Source organism: Hylobates moloch, unplaced genomic scaffold (assembly GCF_009828535.3).
Source record: "Hylobates moloch isolate HMO894 unplaced genomic scaffold, HMol_V3 SCAFFOLD_20, whole genome shotgun sequence".
Lineage (NCBI taxonomy): Eukaryota > Metazoa > Chordata > Mammalia > Primates > Hylobatidae > Hylobates > Hylobates moloch.
This window is the reverse complement of record NW_026652295.1, coordinates 34,038,949-34,060,273: the sequence shown is the minus strand read 5'-3', so window position 1 is coordinate 34,060,273 and position 21,325 is coordinate 34,038,949. Positions and strand designations below refer to the sequence as shown.

The following is a 21,325-nucleotide window of genomic DNA, read 5'->3' as shown; positions in this document are numbered from 1 at the left end:
ATGACCTCAAATGATCCGCCTGTCTCAGCCTTCCAAAGTGCTGGGATTACAGGCGTAAACTACCGCCCCTGGCTCTAGTTCTTATTTTTTGTGAGAAATAAAGATAAATACAAGATCCAGTCTAATGTTTTCTTCCACATCCCATTGACAAATGACTAATCCGCCCCTCTCACCCCAAGCTTCTGGGGGCTTCTGGGGGCAGGTGGAGCTGGTGGCCATCCTGCAGGCTGCTGGGGATCTGAGAAGAACTGGAGTTGAGATTCTTCCCCCAGTGGCCTGGGCCTAGCAGGGGAGGGTCGTGGGCTGTAGCACCTCCCACAGCGCGGCCAGGCCTCCACTCCTTGAGCAGGGGGAGGGGGAGTGAAGTTGAGCCGGGATTAGCAGGAGTCGGGAGGGAGGCTCCTATACCTGCAGAGAAAGGGGTGCGATAGGCAAAGGCACCATGCCTCTGCAGAATGAAACTCTCCGAGAGGTGTGGGCCTCTGACAGGTCTGGAAGGCCCCCATCTCGTGGTACCTGAACCCTGGGGGGCCTAGATGGAGGGGCTGCGTGGAATGGGGAGGGAAGGGGAAGGGAGACAGGCTGATCCCTTTGCTACCCTCAGTGGGCATGAAGAAGAAAGCCTGAGCCTGGAGGCCCCGCGGCGCCCCAAACAGGTATGCCACCCCACTTGGGAAGGAAGCAGAAAGATGTCCCCACTGTGCGTAAACCCATGCAGGATAGGGGGTCTAGGGGTGGGACAGGTCCCCCTTAGCAGGGTCTGGGGGTTGCATGTCTGGAGATTTGGGGGGGAGAAAGGGCTGTTTGGGGGCTTGGGGTTCCCAGGGAAGGAATTGGGACTTTGGAGCATTGGATATGGCCACGATGCATGGAAGGGGTCATCCTGCCTCACTCCAAGAAGGGGGCTGCAGTTCCCCCGGATAATCTGCGGTTATTTCTGGCGGCTCAAGGGATTAGAGGGGGATGGGCAGGCCTCAGAGCCCCCCTTTCCTTCCTCGCCCTCCTCTTGACCCCCGTTCCGCAGCGACCCGCCCCGGCACAGAGGCTAAGGAAGAAGAGGACGGAGGCCCCCGAATCCCCCTGCCCCACGGGATCCAAGCCCCGGAAGCCCGGAGGTGGGCGGGGTGCAGAGCCCGGGTGGACCCCCAGGGTGTGGGCTGCGGAAGGGAGGGGCTTGAGGGCCGGCGCGGGTGTCGCCGAGCCCTGGAACGGAAGGGGGGGGGAGTGGGAGGGGGCGGGGAGTAATGAGTGGGGAGGGATTGGGGTTGGGGTTGGGGTTGGTGTAGAAGGGGTGGGAAGCTGAATGGAAGTCGGGGAGAAGTGTTGAGAGTGGAAACAGCGCAGGGGAGATCCCTAGGGTGAGGAGCCCGAGGGGGCGCGCCCAGGTTTGGGGGTAGCGGGTAGAGGCGCTGCCTCGCGGACCCGCGGATGGGACCCTGTCTGAACTCCGCATCTCGGCTCAGCTGGGCGGAGGGGGAGGCCGCGGGAGGAGCCTTCCCCAGACCCAGCCCAGGCCCGGGCGCCGCAGACGGTCTACGCCAGGTTCCTCAGGGACCCCGAGGCCAAGAAGCGCGACCCCCGGGAAACCTTTCTGGTAGCCCGTGCCCCAGACGCGGAGGACGGTGAGAGAGGGCCCCAGGGACGCGGGTGAGGGGGCGGTGGAGCTAAGGAGAGAAGGGGCTGGCTGGACGGGAACGCCCCAGAGAGGCAGAAAACAACTGTAGTCAAACAGCCCCCACTTTTCTGGCCTTGTCTTTGAGCCAGATATTGTGCTAAGCACCAACTATGAGAGGGTGCTTTGTTCCCCCCAACCACCATTGTACAGTTGGAGAAACTGAGTCATAGAGCCATTAAGGGTTTTTGCCTTAAACAGCAGTTAGGAGCCAGAAGTAGCCCAGATGGGTCTGACTCAAGGTCAGAAACAGACAAGGTCAGGGAGAAGCACAGTGGATGCAAGGAGAAGGAGAAACAAGAGGGAAGGGGAGCGTGTAAGGAGAGGAGGGTCTCAGGAAGAGAGAGGGAGGGCATTTCCCCAGGACGGGATTCCTACAACCCCAGCCACTCCCCTGACTTGCAGACCCTGAAGGCTGCCAGTCACCCTCATTCTTCTGGGAAGGTGCCAGGTCTCCGGTTCTTGTTTCAGAAGGGCAGGCTCCCTCCTGGTGCCCATGCACCACTTCCCAGCAGTCTGGAGGGACTGGGCTCCCCAGATAAGGAGGGCCCGGCTCAAACCCCCATTATGAAGAGTTTCTACCTACAGAGGAGGAGGAGGAAGAGGAGGACGAGGATGACGAGGAAGAGGAGGCAGAGGAAAAGAAAGAGAAAATCCTTCTGCCTCCCAAGAAGCCCCTGAGAGAGAAGAGCTCCGCAGACCTGAAGGAGAGGAGGGCCAAGGCCCAGGGCCCAAGGGGTGGGTGCTGAGGGTGCTGAGAGAGCTCACAGGGAAGCAGAACAGCCCTGTCCTTGGAGGGCTTGGCGTCTCACTGAGACACAGTGATTGAGGCCTCAAAATGAACCCAGTGCTGTGACCGGAGGGTTTTTCCTCTGATGATTTCTCCCCACGATGGTCCTTAAGGACATAGACCAATATATGCCCCCACCCCTGGCCCCACTGCCCCTGCCCCTTGAGCTCTGTGAGGCAGAGAAGGACAGAGAATTCTAGTTTTCTTTGTGATTTTTGTTTAGTGTTTGTTTTAACTCAATGGAAATTGTTATCATTTTTATAAAAGTATCAAACTGATTACAGTAAAAAGAAATCAATGAATCAATCCTGTGATGGCGTCCTGGCCTAGGCACCTTACCTGATAGGGACCAGCAGCCTGGCCTAGAGCTAGGACCTTGGGCCTCTGAGGCAGGGATAGCACACTCTGTAGTGGTGACCAGAGAAGGTTTCCTGGAGGACACGGGACAAAAGGCAGGATTCAGAGGCTTGGTTAGAAGGCCTGGTGTTCATTCATTCGGGAACTGCTTGTTAAGCTCCTGGTCTTTGTCCACAGCTTTTTTAGCCTCAGGGAAAGAAAAACCAAGATGAGCAGAAGTCAATACAAAAATTAGCCAGGGGTGGTGGCGCACGCCTGTAATCCCAGCTACTTGGGCGGCTGAGGCACAAGAATCACTTGAACCCGGGAGGTGGAGGTTGCAGTGAGCTGAGATCCTGCCACTGCATTCCAGCCTGGGCAACAGCGAGACTGTCTCAAAAAAAAAAAAAAAAAAGAAAGAAAGAAAAGAAAAGAAAAAGAAGGCAGTCTGTGGGCCCCTGTCAAGCTTTCAGCCTCCCTGGGGACTACAGGGAGGACAAGAGGGTTGGAAGGCAGCCTTCAGCCCCAGTAGACACCTTCTTTGCCTGACCCCCATCTTCCATTTCCAGGAGACCTGGGAAGCCCTGACCCCCCACCGAAACCTCTGCGTGTTAGGAATAAGGAAGCCCCAGCAGGGGAGGGGACCAAGATGAGAAAGACCAAGAAGAAAGGTGAGCCCAGCCCAGGGAGGAACAGGGGACTCTAGCTGCGGTGGGGGTTGTGACGCTTTCACATCCACACATGCAGGGTCTGGGGAGGCCGACAAGGACCCCTCAGGGAGCCCAGCCAGTGCGAGGAAGAGCCCAGCAGCCATGTTTCTGGTTGGGGAAGGCAGTCCTGACAAGAAAGCCCTGAAGAAGAAAGGTGGATGGCAAGGGCTTCTGGTGTGGTGACATCTTGAGGTGGTCCTGGGGGCGGGGAGCTGGAGGGTCCTTACATCACACGGGACAGTGCTAGGTAAGGAGTTTGCAGGGTCTAGAGTCAGACAACTTGCGGGGTCTAGAGTTGGACAACGTCTAGCTGTGTGGTCTCAGGCAGGTGTCTTAGCCTTTCTGGGCTCTAATAATAACATGGGGTTGACTCTCTTGTGGTTGTGGGGAGCATCCAAGTGAGACATGGGTGTTGGAAGCACTTTGCAAACCAGGGTGAGGAGTTCACAGCCTTGCTTCCCCCTCCATGCTCAGGCACTCCCAAAGGCGGGAGGAAGGAGGAAGAAGAGGAGGAGGAGGCAGCTACGGTGACAAAAAACAGCAATCAAAAGGGCAAAGCCAAAGGAAAAGGCAAAAAGGTTGGGGCCCAGAAGGGCAGGGGGCTGAGGTCCCTTCAGGGAGCAGAGGCAGGGGCCTGGACTTGGGAGCCTAGAGGGTGGGGGCTTTGAGCCACTTGAGGTTAGAACCTTGGCTCCCCCTCTTGTGACAGGATATAAGGACAAAGGAAACCAGGTTTGTGCAAACAGAGGAGGCGTTTGTGGGGTCACCAGGCTAGGACTGGCCATGCAAGGGCCTTATGTCATCTGGGCTCTCTGAGGCCTCTCCTCTGGAGCGTAACCATCAGACAGCCAGAGATGCCCCCACGCCCCCACCATGTTTTCTGTGCCGGGGAGGAGGAGCACACAGGCAGAGGCACATGAGGACTGCCTCCGGTTGTTAAAATGTTTCCACCCTACTGCCCTGAGCTCAGCAGGCGCTTTCGCTCGCCTTACCCAGGACCTCCCAACCTCCCAGCAACTAAACACTCCAGCAACGAAAGGGTTAACACTGCCCATCAGGGGCCTCCCGGTTTCTCCTCCAAGCTTACCAGTAGGCATCTCCACGGTGAACAGGTTGTTAAATATTTTGAATATTGCCCCTGCTCCCAAACAGGACTCAGACACCAACACACAAAAGCTGGAGTAAGCAGGAGAGGGAGGTCCAACTGAGAGAAAGTAACAAAAGTCTTCAAGGAACAGGTTTCCCCCAGTGGGGAGATCACCACGAGGACAGGGCCCGGATTTTAGCTTTGTAGGTTTATTAGTTTGTGCAGGAGTGGTCAGGTCTAGGGGGACTGATTTACATTAACCAAGATCACCAGATGTTGATATACAAACTGAAAGGCCAGTTTACTGTCTCCCAGCGGGGAATGTAACTGCAGAACAGCCTTCAGTACAGTAGGCTCTTGAAATTCGCAGCTGCTGAAGTGTTTGAATAAGTTCTGGCTTTCTCCACATCGTGTTCCATACGTAGCCTTTTGTTTCCCAAGTTTCTTCTGGAACATCCTAGAGTAGAGAACAGGTGATCACTTGTCCCTGAGCTGAGGGTTCACTGCTCTACATCAGCCTCCCTCAAACACACTGCAAACATGTGCTCAACAAAAAAGGCCATGGCCAGGCAAAGTGGCTCACACCTGTCATCCCAGCACTTTGGGAGGAGGAGGCAGATGGGTCACTTGAAGTCAGGAGTTCGATGGTGAAACCCCATCTCTACTAAAAATACAAAAATTATCAGGGCATGGTGATGCGCACCTATAGTCCCAGCTACTTAGAGGGATGAGGCAGGAGAATCACTTGAACCCAGGAGGTGGAGGTTGCAGCGAGCCGAGATCACGCCACTGCATTCCAGCCTGGGCAACAAGAACGAGACTCCGTCTCAAAAAAATAAAAAATAAATTTTAAAAAACGGCCAACCACAGCATATCAGGGATTCTTCGTGGCTCCCAAATAGCATTGAACCCTCAAATGCACACACCCAGACTGGCAGTCCATGCTTGCCCCTGTTGGAAAAGTTGGGCGTAGACTCTTGGCTCCCTTCCTGTGAGGGATAGAACATGAGGACAAAGGGCACCAGGTATGTGAGAACAGAAGGGGCTGTTGTGGGGTCACCAGGCCACCCTAGGGCTTTATGTCACCAAATTGTTCTTAGGAGTTTCTCAATGAGCAAAGTGAGCTTACATATTCATTCATGTATTAACTATGCATTGCTATGTAACAAATCACCCCAAACTGAGTATCTTAAAACAACATTTACTTTCTTACTCAATTTCTGAGAGCCAGAAATCTAGGAGTGGCTTAGCAGAGTAGTTCCGGCTCAGGGTCTCAGAGGAAGTTGCAGTCAAAATGTCAGCTGGGGCTTCAGTCACTCTGAAGCCTTCACTGGAAATGAAGGATCCACTTCTAGAATAGTTCACTGTGGTGGATGTTAGCTGGAGATCTCAATTCCTTCCTACAGGGACCTCTCCTGGAGGCTGCTTGAGTGTTCTTTTTTTGTTTTTTTTGCTTGAGTGTTCTTATGGCATGGCAGCCAACTTCTCCCAAAGTCCAAGAGACAGAGAGCCATATAGAAGCCACAGTATCTTTTATGACCTAACCCATATATTCTACTGGTCACAGGGACCAGCCCTGGTTTGCAGTGGGAGGAGATTACACAAAGGCACAAATACCAGGAGACAAGGATCATTGGGTGCCATCTTATGATAATGAATATCATCTTGACTATGGTATTCATTATTTACTATATGCTAACAATAAGAGTGGCAGCTAACACTTCCACAGTGCTTAGAACACAGCAGTCCATTCTGTTAGCCCCACTTCACTGCCTGAGACAGTGTGCAAAGGAGGAAAGGTCTTTCTAAAGGCTCTGGACCTCATAGGAGACTTGACAGAACTCATGCCCCAGCCCCACCTCTTACTAGTTATGTGAACTTGGGCAAGTGACTTAACTTCTCTAAGCCTCAGCTTCTTCATCTATACAATGGGGATGACTACCGCAGTGGGATGATAAGAGGATGAAATGAGTAAATATTTCGAAAGTACTTGAAACTATGGCACTCTGATAGAATTTATGCAAGCGTTTGTTAAATACATAGGTAAGGTCTGTCCCGGGTATCCACCCCTACTATACCTACTTCTCAGATGAGAAAACTGAGTTACAGTGCGGTGAAACTTAACAGTTAAGACAGTTAGTAGCGAAACTAGGATTTGAACCTAGACAGTGTGGCTCCAGAGTGTGTGCTCCTATCCACAAGCTAAGCAGAATAAAAATAAATCACAGAGCTCCCCAGAGCCTCCTAACTTGGCCGTGCCGGGCTGCCAGGGAGCATGAGGGGTAGTGGCTTCCCAGCCTCCAGGGATGCGGCCCCTGCTCTAGCCAGCCTCTCTGTTCTCTCCGCACACAGAAAGCGGTGAGTTGTCCTGCCGGGCTGCCCGTGTCTCAGCACTGGGACCTGCTGGGGGCGGGGCAGCTGGTGCTCTGGGGCTGATGTACCCTCTGCCCCCACCCAGAAGGAGGAGAGGGCCCTGTCTCCCCCCGTGGAGGTGGACGAACCCCGGGAGTTTGTGCTCCGGCCTGCCCCCCAGGGCCGCACGGTGCGCTGCCGGCTGACCCGGGACAAGAAGGGCATGGATCGAGGCATGTATCCCTCCTACTTCCTGCACCTGGACACGGAGAAGAAGGTGGGTGGGGAGAGGCAGCAGAGGAGGGAGTGTGGCGGGGTCCGGGATGGGGGCCACGGGACAAACGGGCCTGCTTTCTCCCCGCAGCTCACCTCCATCCCTTCCGACCCTCTCACCTGTCTCCCCTTTTCCCCAGGTGTTCCTCTTGGCTGGCAGGAAACGAAAACGGAGCAAGACAGCCAATTACCTCATCTCCAGCGACCCTACCAATCTGTCCCGAGGAGGGGAGAATTTCATTGGGAAGCTGAGGTGGGGCTGGGCTTCCTGGGGCTGGGGGGGCTTGGGTCAGCAAAAGGCCATAGCCAGTCATCTCTGTCCTGCTGTGCCCGGCAGAGCACCCACCACATTGGGCACCCTGGAAACGTCCCCTAGCCTAGGGCCTCTCACTTTGATGTACATAGAACATTTGGGGAGCTTGTTAAAATGGTTGAGTGTGTGGGGTGGGCCCGGGAGTCTACATTTTTAATGAGCACCCAGGCGATGCCCACACTGCTGCCAGCCCAGGGCCTCACTTGGAGCAGGGCATAAGTTCCACGAGGGCAGGCACTGTGCCTGCCTTGTTTAGGGCTGAATTCCTAGCACTGAACACATATTCGCTACTCAACAAGTATTTACTGATCAAGTGAATGAGCACTATCCTTTGCTGTCTTCCCATACATCTCATCTAATCCTCACCACAAATCTGAGAGCTGAAGGAAGGGGATGCATGAGTCAGGCCTTATTTCTTAAATGTATATATTTAGGCTGGGCACAGTGGCTCATGCCTGTAATCCCAGCATTTTGGGAGGCCGAGGTGGGTGGATCACCTGAGATCAGGAGTCCGAGCTCAGCCTGGCCAACATGGTGAAACCCCATCTCTACTAAAAATACAAAAATTAGCCAGGTGTGGTGGCATGCACCTGGAGTCCCAGCTACCTGGGAGGCTGAGGTGGGAGAATCTCTTGAACCCAAGAGGGGGAGGTTGCAGTGAGCTGGGATCATGCCACTGCACTTCCAGCCTGGGCGACAGACCAAGACCCTGTCTCAAAAATAAATGAATAAATAAATGTATGTATTTAACAAAACTTTTATAAGGCCTATTTATGTGTCAGATGTAATTCTAAGTCACTTCCAGGCCAGGCGCAGTGGCTCACACCTGTAATCCCAGCACTTTGGGAGGCCGAGGCGGGCGGATCACAAGGTCAGATCAAGACCGTTCTGGCTAACACAGTGAAACCCCGTCTCTACTAAAAATACAAAAAAAATTAGCCCAGCGTGGTGGCAGGCCCTGTAGTCCCAGCTACTCGGGAGGCTGAGGCAGAAGAATGGTGTGAACCCAGGAGGCGGAGCTTGCAGTGAGCAGAGATCACGCCACTGCACTCCAGCCTGGGCGACAGAGTGAGACTCTGTCTCAGAAAAATAAAGAAAAAAAAGTCACTTCCAAAGGTTAACCCATTCAATCCTCTTATTGTCCAAATGAGGGAAATGCTGTTACTCAGCCCATTTTATAGATGGGGAAGTTGGGGCTCAGAAAGTTTAAATACCTTGCCTAAGATCTCACAGCTAGTAATAGTAAGAGATGGAGTTGGGATTTTAACATTGCCTAGTCTCCTTGTAGATTCAGCCCTTTGTTTTTGTTTTGGAGACCAGGTCTTACTCTGTCGCCCACGCTGGAGTGCAGTGATGTGATCATGGCCATGGCTCACTGCAGCCTCGACCTCCCAGGCTCAAGTGATCCTCCCACCTTAGCCTCCTGAGTAGCTGGGACTACAGGCACATGCCACCGTGCCTAGATAATTTGGCGGGTGGGGGGCAGGGGACGGGTGTTTTTTGTAGAGACAGGGTTGCCTGTCATGTTGCCCAGGCTGGTTTCCAACTCCTGGACTCAAGCAATCCTCCCTCCTCTGACTCCCAACGTGCTAGGATTACAAGCTTGAGCCACCATACCCTGGGTTGGGCCAGCATTTAAAAGACCTCTGCATAGGGGGAAGCCTGGAGCAGGGGACATGAATTGCTCAGTCTTAAGACACCCCCACCCTTGTAGGAAGCTCTCTAAACTACTTGGCTGTGTGGAAGGGGCCTGGGGCAGGGATGTAGTATCCCCTCAGCCCCACCCCAAGCTCTACCCTGCTTGCAGGTCCAACCTCCTGGGGAACCGCTTCACGGTCTTTGACAACGGGCAGAACCCACAGCGTGGGTACAGCACTAATGTGGCAAGCCTTCGGCAGGAGCTGGCAGCTGTGATCTATGTGAGGACTCCACCTGTCCCCCATGCCAGGCTGCTCCCCTTACAGGGGCTGGCCTCACAGGCATCTGTTTCCTTCCCAGGAAACCAACGTGCTGGGCTTCCGTGGCCCCCGGCGCATGACCGTCATCATTCCTGGCATGAGTGCGGAGAACGAGAGGGTCCCCATCCGGCCCCGAAATGTGAGCCCCGCACCTCCCTGGCGCCTGGCTCCCTATGTGAGAAACAGGAGTCGGGGCTCAGCTTAGGAAATAGCCAACTCCCTGAGCACGTTCATCACCCTCCAACACAAATTCATTCTGGCCACCTAGGGAATGGACTTGGGCTTTTTGTAATTGAATTCACTGAAAAACCATAATAGGCTTTTTGGTTGTTTTCGGAGCTTACATCAAATTCATATATTACATCCATTCATATCTTCACTGACCACACATATTGAGTGCCAAGTATTATCCTAGGCACCTGGAAGACACCAGTGGACAAAACAAAGATCTGCCCCCTTGGGCCGGGCGCGGTGGCTCATGCCTGTAATCCTAGCACTTTGGGAGGCCGAGATGGGCAGATCAGGAGGTCAGCAGATCGAGACCATCCTGGCTAACATGGTGAAACCCTGTCTCTACTAAAAGTACAAGCGCCTATAGTCCCAGCTACTCGGGAGCCTGAAGCAGGAGAATGGCGTGAACCTGGGAGACAGAGCTTGCAATAAGCCGAGATGGCGCCACTGCACTCCAGCCTGGGCGACAGAGCGAGACTCCGTCTCAAAAAAAAAAAAAAAAAAAGATCTGCCCCCCTGAAGCTGGCATTCTAGTGGGAGGAGAGTGACAGTAGACAATAATCGTGATAAATAAGTAAATTATGGAGCATACTGGAAGGTGGTAAGTGCTGTGGTGAAAAACGTCAGACCAGGTGCAGTGGCTCACACCTGTAACCCCAGCACTTTGGGAGGCCAAGGTGGGCGGATCACTTGAGGTCAGGAGTTCGAGACCAGCCTGGCCAACATGGCTAAACCCCGTCTCTACTAAAAATACAAAAATTAGCTGGGTGTGGCAGCGGGCACCTGTAATCTCACCTGTTTACTCAGGAGGCTGACGCAGAGAGTATTGCTTGAACCCGGGAAGCAGAGGTTGCAGTGAGGCAAGATCGCGCCACTGCACTCCAGCCTGGGCAACAGAGCAAGACTCTGTCTCAAAAATAAAAAAATGTTGCTGGCCATGGTGGCTCACACTTGTGACCCCAGCATTTTGGGACGCCAAGCCAGGCAGATCACGAGGTCAGGAGTTTGAGACCAGCCTGGCCAACATGGTAAAATCCCGTCTCTACTAAAAATACAAAAATTAACTGGGCATGGTGACAGGTGCCTGTAATCCCAGCTACTCAGGAGGCTGAGGCAGGAGAATCACTTGAACCCCGGAGGCGGAGGTTGCAGTGAGCCAAGATCACGCCGCTGCACTCCAGCCTGGGTGACAGAGCTAGACTCCATCTCAAAATAAATAAATAAATAATAAAAAAAAAATTAAAAAGAAAAAAGTCAAACGGGGAAGGGAGATGACAAGTGTGTAAGTCTCAATATTAAATATGGTTGTCAAAGCAGACCTCGATGAGGTGAGGGAGTGAGCCTACAGATATCTGGGGGAAGAGAACCTGGGCAGTGGGAAGAGCCAGTGCAAAGGTCCTGTGGCAGGAGAGGGCCTGATGGGCTGGAGGAACCACCAGGTGACCAGTGTGGCTGGAGGGAGAGGAGGTCAGAGAAGTGAGGGGTAGACAGGGCCTGTAAAACTGATTTTTGCTCTGAGAGAAATGGGAAGCCACAGCAGGGTTTTGAGCAAAGGAGTGACATGACTTGTTTTTGTTTTTGTTTTGAGACAGAGTCTCGCTCTGTAACCCAGGCTGGAGTGCAATGGCGTGATCGCAGCTCACTGCAACCTCTACTTCCCAGGTTCAAGAGATTCTCCTGCCTCAGCCTCCCGAGTAGCTGGGATTACAGGTGCATACCACCACATCCAGCTAATTTTTGTATTTTCAGTAGAGACAGGGTTTCGCCATGATGGCCAGGCTGGTCTTGAACTCCTGACCTCAAGTGACCCACCTGCCTCAGCCTCCCAACATGCAAGGATTACAGGCCTGAGCCACTGTGCCCAGCCTTTTTTTTTGAGACCGAGTCTCACTCTGGGTCTCACTCCAGCCCAGGCTAGAGTACAGTGGTATGATCACAGCTTACTGCAGCCTCGACCTCCTGGCTTCAAACAGTGCTGCTTCCTGCCTCAGCCTCTCATGTAGCTGAGACCCTAGGCACATGCCACCATACCTGGCTAGTTTTTTGTATAGCCAGGGTCTCACTTTGTTGCCCAGGCTGGTCTTAAATTCCTGAAGTGATCCTCTCGTCTTGGCCTCTCAAAGTGTTGGGATTATATGCGTGAGCCACTGTGCTTGGCATGACTTGTATTTTAAAAAGCAAAGGTTGTTTTGCGTGTGTGTGTGTGTGAGTTTAAGATGGAGAGATGTTCTGGAGAGATGTGCCAGTCCCGTGCTCTGCGCTTTAGCACTGCAGGTCCAGTGAGTCCAGGATTTAAGAGACTCTGGGTGACTCGCATGCCCCATCCTCACAGGAGACTGATGTCATTTTACTCATTTACAATGAAAGATAATACCCCATCAGCTGATCACACATCCTTCCCTGCTGGAAAGTCATGGCCCAGGCTGCTCTGCAGGGCACCAGTCATGGGAGGCTCAGTCTTGAGGGTTCACTCAGCCTGTGGGCCCCACAGTTGCCCCTCCCATGCCTGGAGTAAACACACAAATCCCCCAGAGGCAGCATCTCCTGCCCTTGTTTGGGCCCAGTAAGAAATGCCTGGTGCTGTTTTGGGTCTCTCTTCTGCCAATCACAGTGCAGTGGGAGGCATGGTAAGAGCAAGGTGTCATGGAAGCTCAGAGCTGAGACATCTAAATCAGATGGGGGGTCAGGAAGGCTTCTTGGAGGTGATCTTGAGTGGACTCACTCTAATCCATGAATGTGAGCAGGCAACAAGGAAACTCAGGAAAGAAAGATCTTAAGGGCACATTATACAGACCTCGCTGCTTCCTTTCAGAAACTCTCCTCCAAGTACACTTTCTCTTAACTGCAATTTACCTATCCATTTCCCCAGCTCAACTGTGTGCCCTTTGCAGGTCCAAGATTGGCTCATCCTGTCATTAGGTACTGGCGTGTGTCTGTCTCCTGAGACCGCCTGGGTACCAATGGCATGGAGTGCCTATGTGCCAGATGCCCCTTGCCATTTTCCAGCCCTCCGCTTTGACATCCCAGAGACAAAGCCCCATTCTCACAGATGTGAACCCTGTCCACAAGGATGCCACAGATGCCAAGCCTATTCTCAGATACCCTAATGGATGAAGATGTCCAGGCCACAACCCTGCGCACACATGCCCAGGCCCCTTCTCCGGTCAGTCCTGAGCCATCTCAGCCACCTCTAACTGTCCTCTCCCTGTCTACTCCCCTGGGGCACCCCAGGCTAGTGATGGCCTGCTGGTGCGCTGGCAGAACAAGACGCTGGAGAGCCTCATTGAACTGCACAACAAGCCACCTGTCTGGAACGATGACAGCGGCTCCTACACCCTCAACTTCCAAGGCCGGGTCACCCAGGCCTCAGTCAAGAACTTCCAGATTGTCCACGCTGATGACCGTGAGTACCTGAGGGCCCAGGTCTGGCTCTTCTCCACCACCCCCAGGACGCCGACCCTCATTCAAGCTCCCCTCACCCCCTCACACTCACACACCAGCCTTTATCCCGAGAGCTGGGACATCCCACAAGGTCACTCTCTCCTCCATAGGCACTGACACTGTGCTCTCAGGAGCCTCAGATATTCTAAGCAGGTGTCTTGGGGCTCATCACCCCAGGTTCCCATTCCAGCACTGGCCAGAGCAGCGGGTTAGATACCGGGACATTCTGGATGAGATTGTGTTGAAGGGAGGGTTGAGCTCCTAGAGTCTGAAAACCACTGACAGCCCAACTCCTCCTTGTTCAAAGAGGGTGCTGAGGCTCAGAGAGGGCAGCCCTTTGCCCAGAGTCTCTCAGCAACTTCAGGAAGTTACACTGGCCCTCGAAATTTATTTCACAAAACTTACACAGTGCTTACCATGTGCCAGGCACTGTTCTCAGGATTTTACAGATACTGAATCATTAAATCCCTTCAACATCCTGTGAGGAGTGCCATTATTATCCCTATTTGGCAGGAAACTAAGGCACAGAGAGGTTAAGCAACTTGCCCACGGTCATATCACTAGCAGGAGGTAGAGCTGACAGTCTGGATCTCCAGTGGCCATGCTCTTAACCTCTTCAAGATGGTTGCCTTTTAGGGGCAGGGAATATTAAGCATTTTTGAGTGCCTATTCTGTGTCTTCTCTCAAGTGAGGTCGAAGGACTACCCTGGAAGAGTCAGGGAAACAATGTGTCCCTGTTACAAGCCTTGGTTGCAAAGGCTTCCTTCCCACTAGGGTGAGGAAGTTTGGGGATGGAAGGGTATCTCCCACAGGTCTCTGGGTTCACAGGATTGGACCAACATTGAGCGAGCCCCAACTCTGTCCTAGGGATGTGCCCCCAGTGCCACCTGTCCTGTGGCTGTGGGACTGCTCTCCAGATCACGTTTCTGGTGGAGCCTGGTCCACCTGAGTTTGGGGGTATTTTTAGCAACTTCCTGTCCCTATGGATGCTGGGGGAGGTGCTGAGGTTGGGGCTGGGAACCTGGATCATTGAAGGGAGAGGTGCCCAGTGAGGCTGAGGAAGGGGACCAGGGGCTAGTTAAGGGGTGGAGCTGGGGTCTAAGGTGGGACTTCGTGGCTGGGCATAGGAGGAAAGAATGTGGCCAGAAACAACAGAGAATTTGGGAAGGAAGAATTCTGGGCTTGGATAAATTTGACAGGGTCCTATAGTTAATCAGGTGCGGGCTCTAGGCATGGCCTGTGGCAGCAGCAGACGAGGCAAGGTCCCTGCCCCCAGGAGATTATAGTGTAACTGCAAAGCCACGTGGTGCTGGTGTGGAGTGAGATAGGAAGAAGGGATGGGTGTTGAGTAACTGAGATGGTGGCTGAGGGTTGGAGCCCCAAGGCAAGGGAGAGACTGCCCCCAAGGTTGAGGGCACTGTCTGCCAGGATGGGGGTCCAAGAAGGTCTCGGGCCGCCCCCACCCCGTCTTGTGTCCATAGCCGACTATATCGTGCTGCAGTTCGGCCGCGTGGCAGAGGACGCCTTCACCCTAGACTACCGGTACCCGCTGTGCGCCCTGCAGGCCTTCGCCATCGCCCTCTCCAGTTTCGACGGGAAGCTGGCCTGCGAGTGACCCCAGCAGCCCCTCAGCGCCCCCAGAGCCCGTCAGCGTGGGGGAAAGGATTCAGTGGTGGCTGGCAGGGTCCCTCCAGCAAAGCCCCCGCGGAAAACTGCTCCTGTGTCGGGGCTGACCCCTCACTGCCTCTCGGTGACCTCCGTCCGCTCCCCAGCCTGGCACAGACCGAGGCAGGAGGATCCCGGACGGCGGGTAGGACGGAGATGAAGAACATCTGGAGTTGGAGCCGCACATCTGGTCTTGGAGCTCGCCTGCGCCGCTGTGCCCCCCTCCTCCCCGCGCCCCAGTCACTTCCTGTCCGGGAGCAGTAGTCAGTGTTGTTTTAACCTCCCCTCTCCCCGGGACTGCGCTAGGGCTCCGAGGAGCTGGGGCGGGCTAGGAGGAGAGGGTAGGTGATGGGGGACGAGGGCCAGGCACCCACATCCCCAATAAAGCCGCGTCCTTGGCCAAGCGGAGCGGTGGTTCCTCAGCGCGTGCGGAGAACGAGGCGGCAGGAGGCGTCCGAGGCGCGGGCTGGAAGCCTCAACCCCCGCCCCACTCCCGCCCAGGCCCCGGGCGCTCCCGCGTCCCCTCCCCGCGCCCGTCGCGGGTCCTACCGAAACTCGGCGGCCGCGCAGCGTCGAGACGCCCCCCGCGGGGGCCCGGGGAGCCGGGGCGAAAGGGAGGGTCCCGGAGGTCGGGGAAGAGGGAGAAAGGGAGAAGAAATTCGAGAAACTAGCCACGCGGGGAGAACCAGACAAACCGGGTCCCGGCAGGGCGGGCGCAGCCGCCAGGGCGGAGCCGGGTCTGGGGCCCCGGGAGTGGGGGGCAGGCCCGCGAGCTGGAGGGTACGCTCCGCCTCGGCGGCTCGAGACTAGGGTAGAGGGGCCGGGAGCCCCAGGGCCCGTGAGCTCCGGCTCTGCCGGGCTCCTCGTGACGCGGCACCCACGGCCCCCGGCACCGACGGGAGCCCTGCCCCCGAGGCGGGGGCTCCGCCCTCGGCCCCGCCCCAGGCCGGAGCCCCAAATTCCGGCGGGTGCCCGGGAGCTGGGCGAGGCCCGGCCCGCAGGGGGAGGAAGGCAGCTCCGCAGGGGCGGGCGAGGAGCGGGGTGCCCAGGCGCGCGCCAGCCAGGGTGGCCGGGTCGCGAGGCCGCGGGGTAGGAGGCCCGAGCGCTGCTGGACGGCCCCGCCCCTCCTGACCAGCACCGCCCCCTGCGCGCCCCGCCCCCTCCTTCCCGCAGCCCCCACCCCCGCCCCGGCTCCTCAACACAAACTTTCCGTCCCGCTCGCTCCCTCCTCCGCGCTCGGCGCCTCCCGCTCCAGCCCGGCTCATTCCGCACATTCCGGCCAGCCCCCTCCCCACGACCCCCCTTCCCCGGCCCCCCTCGCGGCTCCCTCGGGCCCGGCGGAGCGGCCCGGCCGGAGCGCCCCCGCGAGCTCGGACCAGGTAAGCCGGGCGGACCCTGGGAGGAGGCCCCGCTCGGGAGAGGTGGTTTGGTTGGTCGGCTGGGCTGGCTGGGGGGGGGGGGCGACACTCGAAGGGGACTGGGTCCCCGAGCTATTGTCCAGCCGGAGCTGGAGCCCCGGATCGGGGTGCCGGGAAGTTTAGAGGGAAGGGGGAAAATCTCTCTGGGAAGCCCCGCCCCCCGCCCTCCCCACCCCCCCGCGACGGGGACGAGTTGGTCTGGGAAGGTGGGGAAGCCGGGGAGACCGTGTCCCCCGTGCCGTCGCCTGTCCCGCCGTCCGTGCTTCGGGGGTCGGGGCGGGGATCCGGGGGCCGCACAGTGTGGAGGGCCTGCCTGCCACCCTGGAGCTCATATCCGGGGCGCCCAGTCCCGGGCCCCGCCGCCCTTTGGACTCCCGGCCCGCGCGCTCCCGGAGCCTGCCCGGCCTCAGCTCCACGCAGGCCTCGGGCCCGGCCTCCCCGCGCCCAGGCCGGTTTCTGCGCGCGGTGCCGCGGCTGCGCTGGGTCGTGGAGGGTGTCTGGGACCAAAGCCGCGCGCCCCGGCCGTGTGTCCCCTGAGAGGCAGGGAGGGGCTCACGTTGCCTTCATTTCTGCCGCCTGCGTCGAGGTGCTGATTCAGAGTTCCAGCCCTGAGCGCTGTGAGCTTGGCTCGGAGGGGTCTGGATTTGGGGCCTTTTCTTCCCCACACTTTCTCAGGGCCCTTGTTTAGACTTGAGAAGGTTTGAGGGTGGCTGGTCCCCCGCTTCCTACCCCAGTCCCCACCATTGTCTGTCATGCCTTTTATTCCTGCCAGGGGAGGGAGGGCTGGGGGCGCTGGTCTGGATCTGTTTTCCAGCCCAGCTGGGCCCTGAGGCAGTGTCATTGAGACCCCACTCTGTCAACTTTCCTGGTGAGGGGCCCTGATCCAGGGCTGAGAGATTCTTTCAGTGCCAGGGGGAAGGAGGCCTTGGGACGAGCTTCTCAGGGGCTGTCTTCTTCTGTGTCTTCCCCCTTTCCAGGTAGGGGCAGAACCAGGTCAAGCCTGGACTTGTTGTCCGGAAGAACAGGGCATAGGGGTAGGGGCTGGACACAGCTCAGAGGGGCTGGTGCCCATAGCGGCTCTGTGTATCCAGTCTCTTGTGGCCTGGTTCTCTGTACACATGTTCCACCCCAGTGCTGGGGCCACCTGGGGCAAGGAGGGGAGGCTCTCCTCAAAAGTTGGAGATTTGGGGGGAATTATGTTCTCTCCCTTCTAGACTTCTGTAGCCCCCCTCCCGCCAAGACCCCTCTCCTAGGGGCACTCCCTAAAGGATGTGGTTCTGTGGTCTTCTGGGTCCCTGCTCACCCAGTGGGCAGAGAGTGCACAGATCTTCCAGGACAAGGCTGTCCGGTAAGGGTAACTTCAGGGGCCCTGGATGCCCCCTTCTCAGGGAGAGGGTAGGAGCCAGTATGAGTCCCAAGCTCTTGGGCCTTCCCCTACCCCCCCTAGGGAGGGAACCGTCTTTAATGCTAATGATCGCATCTGGGCTGGGGAATGGCTTATTAGAATGGTCAGTGGTTGCCAGGACAGAGCAGCACATTAAGTGTACAGGAGCATCACATGGGTCCTGAGCCCTGCTCCCATCCTCACCCTAAGGTTTGTAGACCCTGGCACTTTCTGCCAACTGAAGGAATGTTAAAACCGGGAGGATTTGATATTCTCAACAATATCGAAGGAGGAGATATCTCAACAGAGGTGGTCAAGAAATAGGGATCTGGTCCCCTCTGGACCTTTAACCAGTTGTGCCATCTTGGCAGGCCCCTTTGGTCCTCAGTTTCCCTGCTTGGAATGAATGACTTCTCCAGTCCCTTTTCTCTGAGCTCCTCCCAGAGTCTGTCTCCCAGTTTGCCTTCCTTCTCCCATGATGGAACCTGAACTTGGTGGGGTCTGGAGAGGTGGGTAGGTGATCCAGTGGCCCAAGGAAGAAGGCAAGGACAAACCAAGGGGTGACTGAGGAGTAGCTCAGCCAGATGAACAGGGCTGAAAAGGTGGCGGGGAGCAGGTGTCAAGGGACGGGGGGCTTGGTGGATTGGGGGATCTTGCCTCTGAAGTGGTCGTGGGTTCTGTTAGGGCTGGATGGACAAAGGGTGTTCAGAGGCCACTTGGGTGGCTCTACCCTCTGCCCCACTCCCAAACACCTGTGGGGGTCCCAGGGCTCAGTGTGGAAATCGCAGGTCCTGCCCTCCTCCACCTCCCCGCTCAGGATGGGGAGAGGAACCCAGGGGCCTAAACACTGCAGCTTTCTGTGAAGGGGCTAGGAGGTCACAGCCTCTTCTTCCCACATGGGGGCTGCAGAAGCTGTGGGGTCCCAGGGGTGGCCCTGAGGATCTGCCTCTGGGTAGAGCTGGAGAGATCAGCAGGTCACACTCTGCACTGTCCCTGTGGCCTTGCCCTGCCTTCCCTCCCCTCCCCTCTTGGTGTTGTGCCAGCCCTGGGCTGTCTGCAGAAGGGGCCACTTCCCTCCAGGGAGAACCCTGCCAGGGAGAGGGCTCTGCCTGTCTTCCCCGACCCACAGGAGGTTGAGGTTAGGGCCAGAGAGGTTCATCCCCCCCCAAACATCCCTAAAGCCTCAGCCCTTGGGGTTTCCTAGAGTGCCGATTGTTTCCTGTGCTCCCTGCCAGGCCTGAAAGGGCAGGAAGTGTTAGAGGGAAATGAAAATGCAACTGTGTGTGACGCTGGATGTGTGTGAGAGAAGCCATGAGTGGGACATTCTATGTGGGTGAGACTCGTCTTCTGTGGGACTGGATGTGTGTGGAAGAGAACCCTGGTCAGAGCAACTTGTGCAGGGCTGGGTGTATGCAGGAGAGAAACTGTGGCTTTGTGACATTCATGTGTGTGACAGATATACATGTCCATAAGAGATACTGGGTGACTCTTCGTGTGTCCAGGTGTGCCGCTGCCTCTGTACCTGAGAACCTGCATGGGGGATGGTCTTCTGTGTGTGTCAGGGCATCACCCAGGATGTGCTGATGAAGGAAGCCGGCTGCCTAACCATCTGTGTGTGCCTGGAGATGACACTGGGTGTGGCTCTGATGCTCAAGTGACCTGCGTGTGAAGGACACCGCGCTCGCATGATGCTGTGTGTATGTGAGTGCACGGGCGCGTGTGCGTGAGAAGCCAGATGAGTGGCGATCTGTGTGATGTGTTACGCTGTGGTGTGACCACTTGTGACCTGCATGTTGTGATGCAGCATGTGAGATGGCCTCAGGTTTGCCTGTGTGTGACCTACATGTGACACTACGTGCGAGTAAAACAACATGACCAACTCTGTGTCAGTATGATGTGTGTACCAGCAAGGTGGGCCCCATCCCACATGTGCCAAGCATGAATATGGCATGTGGTGTGTGGGTGACACTGAGCACCAGAAAGTGACACCGTATGTGAGAGAAACTGTGGGGCATGACTGATGCTGGTGCTGTGGGTGGGTGGTCACTATCTGAGTGTGTTTGGGACTCTCTGGTAGTATGGGTGACACCCCCAGGGCTGTGCCAGGCAGGGCGTGTAGGAGGCTCTGTGGGATGCATTTGGGGGCCTGTGGTCCCTGACACTTGTGGCATCTATGTGGAAGACAACGAGAAAGACACTGATAAAAACAGAAAGAAGGAATGTAATTAATGCCACTCAATTGTACACTTAAAAATGGCTAAAATGGTAAACTTGATGTTATGTGTATTTTATCACAGTAAAGATTTTTTTAAAAACCCAGCAGGAGAGAGATGCGGGTAACAGTGAATGAGCAGGACAGTGGCTGTGACGCAACTGTGTATGCGAGCGAGAGGAAGGGCGCAGAGGAAGCCTATTTGTTCTTAGATGACACCGTGACTCTCCTGGGGGCACTGACTGAGTGGCTGGTGGGAGCCCAGTAGGCGACCCAGAGTACCAGGAGTCTGGCATGGTAACTGAGAACTGAGAAACCCAGTGACCCCCCATAGCCTGTCTCCCACTGGATACCTGAGATTCCCGCCCTGGGACCAGGACAAGACGAGGAGTTAAGTCAGTCCCAGGGAGGGGGTGAAGGGAGGTCTGGGAACTGCGCCCTTGTCTCTGCAGGGAACTTGAGGGCTGAGTCTCCACCCTCCTACCCCCTATACTGCTTCAGGGAGAGGGAGCGTGACAATGGATGAGCTTTGCAGAAGGAGGCCTGGGGGGACTATCCCAACCCCGTCTGCTCCCTGAGAAAGCCCCTTTCCCAAGTAGTGTGGGGAGGAGGGGCAGAGAGTCTCCAGTCCCAAATTGGAAGCACATTAATAAGCGGGGTGGGGGGTGGGGAGAGAGTGGAGGGGCCCCCACCTCCCTCCTAGTGGGCTCTGCAAATTGCTTCCTCCTGTAAAAATTGAGACCCTGTTCCAGGAAGGAGGGAATCCCTCCCCAGCCTGGCAGGGTGTGGCTGCTTGGCAGGGTCCCTCCAGGGTCCTTGGGCTGGAGGTGGGGGAGACAGATACATCCCTACTTGCTCTGCTGCCCCAGAGCATGGCTACTTCTAGGGTGGGAGCTTCTGGCAGCTGGAGAACAGCTGGCCCGCTGTGGGGCGGGTAGGGGAGGAGAGAGGAAAAGGCAGAGGGGGTGGGAGGCTCCCTTAGCCCTCCTCAGCTGCCGTCCCCATCCTCAACTCCCCGGCTGGTCAGCCCAGCTCAGGTTTGAGGGCAGAGATTTGGGAGGAAACGGCTGATTTCACTGATCTTCCCACATTTTGAGTGATGTTCTCACTCCAAGTGAGAATGCTTTGGGGGCTGGGGTCCCTGCAGGGGTGGACTGCTGGCTGCTAGACCCTGGAAGGTCACAGCTCAGCTCATCCTTCCAGCAGGGCTGGTGCAGGGGAAGGGGTAAGACAGGAGGTGCTCACCCACCCAGACTGGCTTTTTCTGTGCCTCCTACCGAGGCAGTGGCTCTGGGGCCCCTAAAGGGAGCTACAGGGCTGGGTGGTCTGGAGGCTGCAGGGCCTGTGGGGGTGGGGGACCAGGGCCTCTGCAGCGGCCCCAGCTCCAGCCTGATACCTGGAGCTGTCCAGCCAGTTCTTCCGGCAGGTCTTGCCCCAGGGTGGGGGTGGGCAGCAAGGTGCCCCTTATCTTCCCTAGGGCCCC

General features: G+C 56.4%; 2 protein-coding genes across 3 annotated transcripts in view; both read left to right on the top strand.

Moving 5' to 3' along the window:
- Window positions 1-406: 406 nt before the first annotated feature.
- Window positions 407-15,231, top strand: TULP1 (TUB like protein 1). Of its 2 annotated transcripts, XM_032141529.2 has the most exons (15): window positions 407-489; window positions 605-656; window positions 1,025-1,115; window positions 1,464-1,622; window positions 2,261-2,410; window positions 3,368-3,469; window positions 3,546-3,662; window positions 3,983-4,086; window positions 6,948-6,953; window positions 7,054-7,224; window positions 7,361-7,473; window positions 9,341-9,452; window positions 9,532-9,630; window positions 12,954-13,125; window positions 14,645-15,231. In XM_032141529.2, exons 1-15 carry the CDS (start codon window positions 443-445, stop codon window positions 14,776-14,778), a joined length of 1,629 nt encoding a protein of 542 aa, XP_031997420.1. In that variant the 5' UTR covers window positions 407-442; the 3' UTR covers window positions 14,779-15,231. The 2 variants fall into 2 exon arrangements, with proteins under 2 accessions (XP_031997420.1, XP_031997422.1); XM_032141531.2 differs by lacking the exon at window positions 1,464-1,622.
- TEAD3 (TEA domain transcription factor 3) overlaps window positions 15,177-21,325 on the top strand; it is a 23,978-nt gene continuing 17,829 nt past the window's right edge. The window contains exons 1-2 of the mRNA XM_058432242.1: window positions 15,177-15,608; window positions 16,002-16,207. Coding sequence (XP_058288225.1) covers window positions 15,177-15,608; window positions 16,002-16,207 — 638 coding nt within the window. The remainder of the gene's footprint in view (window positions 15,609-16,001; window positions 16,208-21,325) is intronic.